This window comes from Macrobrachium rosenbergii, chromosome 2 (genome assembly GCF_040412425.1).
Source record: "Macrobrachium rosenbergii isolate ZJJX-2024 chromosome 2, ASM4041242v1, whole genome shotgun sequence".
Taxonomy (NCBI): domain Eukaryota; kingdom Metazoa; phylum Arthropoda; class Malacostraca; order Decapoda; family Palaemonidae; genus Macrobrachium; species Macrobrachium rosenbergii.
This window is the reverse complement of record NC_089742.1, coordinates 41,005,513-41,013,012: the sequence shown is the minus strand read 5'-3', so window position 1 is coordinate 41,013,012 and position 7,500 is coordinate 41,005,513. Positions and strand designations below refer to the sequence as shown.

The 7,500-nt window shown below is 38.1% G+C and overlaps 2 protein-coding genes across 18 annotated transcripts in view; one reads left to right on the top strand and one right to left on the bottom strand.

Annotated features, from left to right (window-relative positions):
• LOC136845769 (mucin-2-like) overlaps positions 1 to 7,500 on the bottom strand; it is a 1,649,806-nt gene that overhangs the window by 1,167,305 nt on the left and 475,001 nt on the right. The window lies entirely within an intron of this gene.
• Positions 1,285 to 7,500, top strand: part of LOC136842869 (anti-sigma-I factor RsgI2-like) — a 68,108-nt gene continuing 61,892 nt past the window's right edge. Inside the window, exons 1-2 of the mRNA XM_067110759.1 lie at positions 1,285 to 1,325; positions 2,918 to 3,399. Coding sequence (XP_066966860.1) covers positions 1,285 to 1,325; positions 2,918 to 3,399 — 523 coding nt within the window. The remainder of the gene's footprint in view (positions 1,326 to 2,917; positions 3,400 to 7,500) is intronic.

Sequence of the window (7,500 nt, the reverse complement as noted above, 5' to 3'; positions counted from 1 at the left end):
GAGCAGGGTTTCACAAAGGCGTTTGAAATCCCTCTCGACTCTATCTTATACAGTAGTGTAGAACATCAAAAGACACAATTAAACGGTGATGAAGACTTTCTTCACGACGAGGGTGATGAGTTGTGATGAAGATGATACGGTCTTACGGATGAATTATGATGAATAAGATGCATTTATAGCGATAAGTTATAAGGGAAAGGATTTTTGAAATGACGTTTCATATGCTGTGATGAAAATGACATTTTCTTTGAGGCTAAATATGAATAGTATACAATATGAGCGAGAAATTACAATGAAGAGAGACTTCATGACAAAGAAAGTGTGTTATGATGAATATTATATATGGCAATAAGTCATGCATTGCGATGAAGAAAGCGATAATTATGCTTAAAGTTATAATTAAGATATCTTGGCGACGGTTCATAATAAAGTCAATATGATTACCATAATGAATTATAAAACGGATGATGTTATTTTAGCGATACATTACAATGAAGACAATGTGATAATAACGATTCGTTTCACTGGACATCTTTATAACGATGTTGATGCTTTATAATGTTATGATCATTCTGAGATATTAAACTGGAGATATGAATAATTACCTTATTGACGTTTGTGATACCTTACGAAAAATAAATGTTTAGTGCGACGAATTATGATGAATACAATATGAATCTCACGTTGATTTCTTAAGCAAATTCGTTTAGTGTTTAAAGCTACGACATGACCATAATGATGAATTACAATGAAAATCACAAGACTACAGCGAAAGAAAATACTACTGATGAGATACAATTGAAATATATAACTCACACTGGGTTAAATTTAAATTGAGATAACTGTCGTAAGTGACATAAAGAAAACGATGTAAACATAACGAAGAATCATGATGAAAACCACAAGACTACAATGATAATAAAACTCGAATGAAAATAACAGCGAAGCAAAAATTAACAATACTAAACATGGAGGTGCTGCATGCTTCAAATGACATTCTCTATCAGCAAGAGGATACACAACCCTTTTTCCTTTTTTCTTTTTGTCTCTTTTAACCATTTACTTCCGAAGCGAAGAAAAGAAAAATTAAGGCATTTAATTACTTTCCTTGATTACTCTTCCTGAATTCGTTTAGACGGCGCGGTGCAAGGTCGGAACGTTTGATGATGTTTTGCATAATCAATGCGGCTCTATACACGTTCTGACTAGGGAGGGGAAGACGTGAACGTACCTAAGCGTACGTGTACGTGCGCACACTAAAATGAAGATGGGCGTGCGTACGATATGGCGTGCGAGAGAGGGTACACAAGTGGTTGGGAGTTTGTGTACTGCTAATGCGGTATATTTATGCACTGTATGCACAGGTACTGAAGATGTGGATCAAATGTGTGTGTTTGTGTGCAGTACACACACACTACACAGGCGAAAATGGCGTGTGTCGGGGATGACGTACATTAAAGCCAACCACGCGCTTGCGTACGTAAAAGAAGGGAATATAATGTATGTGTGTGTGTGTGTGTATGCACACACCACAATAACATAAGAAATTAAGGTAAAGAGGATCAACGGGCGTCTCTGAGTATGTGTGAAACGGTCGCGCGAGACTGTATGCGAGGGTGTTTGTGTAAATGTGAGTGTGTTTGTGAGTGCATATACGCCCTCTGGTGAGTGTGAAACATTGTATTCACAGCCAGAAGCGTTTTACCACCCTTCAATCTGCAGCCAGCGATAGCCTCATTTTTTGCATGGCGTACTTGCAGCTTCCGGCTCTTCCTTTCCTTTTACTGATAACTACATTTGCTCTCTCTCTCTCTCTCTCTCTCTCTCTCTCTCCATTGTCATTCATCTGGTAGCCACCAAAACATCTGCTAAATAAATATTGACCGAAAACCAAAATACAGAATCTGCAGCCAAATACAAATATTGACCGAAAAAACGTTGCAAACGAAAACAGCAGCTAAATACAGAATGTTGACCGAAAACAGCAGCTAAATAGAGCAAGCTGACTGAAAACAGCAGCTAAATACAGAATATTGACCTAAAACAACAGCTAAATACAGAATGTTGACCGAAAACAGCAGCTAAATAGAGCATGTTGACTGAAAACAGCAGCTAAATACAGAGAATGTTGACCTAAAAAACATACAGAATGTTGACTAAAGCTAAACAGAGCAATGACTTAAAAAATACAGATGTTAGCAGCTAAATAGAGACTGAAAACAGCAGCTAAATAGAGTGTTGACTGACCTAAAACAGCAGCTAAATACTGAAAGAATGTTGACCTAAAGCTGCAGCTAAACCTAAAACAAGCTAAAATGTTGAGCAACTGACTGAAAAAACAGCTAAATACAGAATATTGCTAAAAACAGCTAAATACAGAATGTTGACTGAAAGAGCATGTTGAACTAAACAACAGCTAAATACAGAATGTTGAAAACAGCAGCTAAATAGAGAATGTTGAAAACAGCAGCTAAATACAGAATACTGACCTAAAACAACAGCTAAATGAAAACAGCAGCAAGCTGACTGAAAACAGCAGCTAAATACAGAGAATGTTGACCTAAAACAGCAGCTAAGTAGAGAATGTTGACTGAAAACAGCAGCTAAACACAGACTGCTGACCTAAAACAACAGCTAAACACAGAATGTTGACCGAAAACAACAGCTAAATACAGAGAACGTTAACCTACAACAGCAGCCAAATATAGAATGTTAATTTACTGAAAAAAGCCAGTTCCTCGTTTTCTTAGCTAATACAAAATGCCAAATCTGAATGTCCTAACTTTTACTCTCTCTCTCTCTCTCTCTCTCTCAAGTGGCCGTAATGCTGTAACACTAAACCAAACATATTACCCACTGATTCTCCTAAAGGCCTTACCACTCCCCCTTTTTTTTCTCCGCTTCTTCTCTTTTACAGCTCCTACTGTCAGAGTGGGTCCAAGAAGTCGATATCCATCCTACAACTAAACAGTAGTCAACACCCTCCCCGCCAACATTTCCCTCCCCATCTTGAAGGAAAAAGTGGGGGAAGAGAAAGGAGGGAAGGGGAAAGAAAGGCAAGAGAAAGAAGAAAAAGGGCAAGAATAAGGAAAAGCGGCGTAGGAATACCCCTCTCCCTCGAAGAGATCCCCCACCCCTCAATCCCCAAAGGCCTTGGCCCTCTCCCCAACTTGGATATCCCAGACGAGATGAGTGTAGCGAGATATGGCTCCCTTGAGCGTCTTCCACTTCCTCCCTTCCCCCCCGCCGCCGAAGAACTTCAGTCCTGGAGGCCACGCCCCTGGGGTATTTGTCCCCCAATACAAAATTCCCTCTTAACCTCCTCCTCCTCCTCCTCTTCCCCTCGCTCTGAGAACGTCTATGACTCTTGGAAGTTAGAAGGGGGAGTGGCGTCTATCCGTAAGTAACGAAATGGCCATATTATTCTTGCTTTTTTCGGTTTCGGGAGTCATTTTCAGACATTGGAGCTTGTACCAGACTACTAAGGCTTGTTGCTAGTGTCAGCAATATTCTCATCAGGATTTGATACCAGTGAACAGTTAAAACCCTCATGACATAGATGAAGGTGTCATTAACGTGGATGACAAGAAAAGTGTTGTTTGAAGACATCTCGCGACCTTCACCTGCGAATAATTATACATATAAATGAATCAACCAATAATTGTACAACCTAAAAAAAAACACGTTGAGAACTCATGATTTTATCAGTTACAGAATACCAACTTCTTGAAAAGTTTCAACTTGAGAGCAAGATGGATGGTTCATTGCTCAGTGAACTTTGCCCGACTTAATGGTCGTAGAAATAATAAGTAATTTTACTCCATTTCTTCTCATGTTATTCTTGAGAAAGACAGAATAAATCAAGTGGAATACATACAAAATACATACATACATACATACATATGTATGTATATATGTATATATATATATATATATATATATATATATATATATATATATATATATATATATATATGTCTCCACACACATACATCACTTGTCTGCTTTCTGTTTTCTCTTTTTTTTTACTTATATAACTTTCACTCCCTTGGAGATTGCTCCGCCAATTGATGATATTTCATGCTTTTCCATTTAAATGCTTCATTATGAATAATAATAATAATAATAATAATAATAATAATAATAATAATAATAAATAATAATAATAACGTTAGGAATGACGGTGGGATTCGTAAGTCTGACCACAGACCGAAAAGCAGGACCTCGAATTAGACAAACAAGTGCACAGTCAACTAACTCAATCTGTGCCATTCTCTGACTTCAATTTAACAAAATACGACTTTCATTGGTTCGTGGGGCTTCACTAATAACTTGAATCGCGTTGGAATCTGTAATCTTGGAAATGATGACGTGCTCCTTGGACACGTAAACGGAATATTTTTTTTCTGAGATTTGGTGACTGCAGGATTATTGGCGCCACAATTAGAAAAAGACAGCTTTGCAATTTAGGTAGGCAGTTAAGAAGAAAATTATCTCATATATATTTCTCCTGCAAGATGTTAAACAGAAATAAGCCAAAGCAAAATGAGAGTGAAAACAATACCAGCAAACTATTTTCTATCATCATCATCATCGGATTTTATTGTTTAAAGGGCCTTCTGTCGGCCCTCAGTCAGTCAGTCTATTAATAGGCCTACTTCATTTTGGGATATAATGATAGACAGCACCCGATTAGCAGACTCATCTCGAAAATTCAAAGCTGTTAAACCTGAATAAGACAACAGACTGCTTGATTCGGTGATGGCTTCTTTTCCTATATTGCTACACAGACAAGATTCGCAATTTTCTAACTGCTTCTTTCTGGTCAGGCATCGCTTAATGTCACTGGCCATTTTTTCCTTCCTTCACGCAAAGACTACTTAAGACCTTTAGGTTTATATATATAATATATATACATATACTGTACGTAAATATATATAAATATATATACATATATATATATATATATATATATATATGTATATACATATGTGTGTTCATCTTCCGTTTATTCTAATGCCTTTCCTTCAAAACCTGGATCGTGTATTAACTAAGCCTTCTCTCCAGTCTTCAGATATAATGTACATAAATACATACATATACAATGTGATCTACAGTACAAAATCCAAACTGGCATTCCAACAACATCGACGACACACATTTGTTCACAGACACCCAAACCAGTCCCCAGCAAAGAACAATGCCATCAGACATACCGTACAAATATGACCAAACAAAAAAGGGCAATTAAAACGACAGCTTGCCCAACCAATCACGGAGTTCATTTGCAGGCAGACATCTTTACTGATAAGCAGCATAACATCAAAGGCAGTTTGGCAGCTGATTCATAATATAATATTAAAGGTCATTGAACCTGGATTGTCCATTAAAAATTCATAGTTTGTCAGTGTTTCCAATTAAGTTCAAAGTGACTTCTAGGGCTTGTGAGTGCGTGTGTGTGTGTCTCTCTCTCTCCCTTTCTTCATGGCGAATCGTGGATTGCTGGCGCAAGTGTAAATGTATCAGACTGGTGAAGTGATTGGGAGCATCTATTTCGGCGAACTGCCTACTCTCATTTTCATCTTGTCCATTATTCATTCCGTAAGCCTTGCTCCGGCAGCACAATTAACACCTCACTTCTCGTTTGCCCAAAATTCCTTATACTTATACAACTGTCATAAAAAGAAAAAATGCAGACACTAACAACAGCAAATCAAACCTAAAAAAAAACAAAGAGTGTGGAGGACAGGAACGTGGATGGATAAGCTTCAAAAGTGTTTCAATTAACCTTTGGCAAAAATTTATGTGCAGATCATTGTGAGGATTTTCCTCTTCGCATCTTCTGATACAGACGCGTAAACATAAGCTCGTCCTATATTTGCCCGTATTTGCGAAGACACTTGTCCAAATGCAATGGATATTATACTGTTGGTGGCATATGTAGAAACCTACCAGTTGTCATTCTGTACATCCACAAGTATTTTTTTTAAATGCAGAGGGCCACGCAATGGGTTCCCAATGTCTTTATCTACCAACGATCGAAATCAAGAAAGAGAAGGAGAAAAACAAGACCTTGCTCTCACAAGCCTGGTGCTACACTAGGCTACGACATTAATTACAAATCATTTTCCTTTACAGCTGAAGTTCCAGTGACAGGAAACCATAAATGCGAGGCAAACAACTTAAGGTCTCTGCAGATCAAATTCACACACATAACTACTATAGTTCTATAACGGTATCCCAGGGAGTGATTAGAATGATTTTTCGAAAACCCGACTCTCCGCCCAGTATTTTCTCTCAAAAGCTCATTACAACAAGCGATTGAAGTGAGGCACTGAAGAGGAGGGATTGAAACCCTTGATAGACTGTTGTGTCAGCAGTACAGTCCCTTCATCTGCTAAGTAAAATTCCATGCATAAAATACAGGACGCAAAAAATATGTTCCAACTTTAGCTCACTTTGGCATAGGAGGAGTCATGGAACTGACAAAAGAAACCCAACATGGAAAGGCAATATCTTTAATCCTTTCCTGTTGCAGACTCGAAGGTATTCAGCAGAAAATTTAAATGAAAAATTTCGGAAATTTATTGTGTGGTTGTCGTATTAAAATGATTCTAGCGACTCTGACCAGTAGATTTCATATACGTACAGACAACAGGTAAACTTCACACATATACATACCTATATTTACAAAAACAGTCGCATGAACAAACACGCAAACTAACATAGGAGCTGATGAAAAGAAATGTCACTATCAACACAAAGACACACACATTGTCCAACACACAGTAAATCCAACTCCACAACAGTAATCTGAAGCTGGTATTGCTAGAGTGCGCCCAAAGAGAGACACAGCAGAGAACACATCGAGCTAATCCCGATTCGAAATCCTCCGAAAGAAATCCTCAAACGGAATCCTCGATCGAGGAAGCCAAGACAGATCATAGCTTGCAGCCAATGGAACGAAATTCGTGAAACGGAATATATAAAAGGAGGCAAATAAGTAAAAGATGGGGAATAAAAAAAAAACTGCAACGAGCTAATGGCAAATTAAATTCAACCTCATCGGATGCAATCTATTGGCAAATCAGTTTCGACAAGCGCGGGGAGCGAAAAGTCCGAAGGTCAATCAGGATGAACAAACAACTATGTAAAGCTCGATGTTAGATTAATCTTGTAGGACGGGGGAAGGGAAAAATAAAGTGAAGGGAAGTGGAGGGAAGGAAAAGTAAAGGTTCGGGGAGGGATGGGGGAAAAGGTCAAGTGGATATAATGAAGGAAGGAGGAGGAGGAGGAGGAGGAGGAGGAGGAGGAGGAGGAGGAGGAGGAGGAGGGAGGAGGAGGAGGAGGAGGAGGAGGAGGATGACAAAGGCAGCTACAACACTGATTGTATAAACGATGTTATACGTATGTGTGTATGTATATATATATATATATATATATATATATATATATACTTTATATATATATATATATATATATATATATATATAATATAAA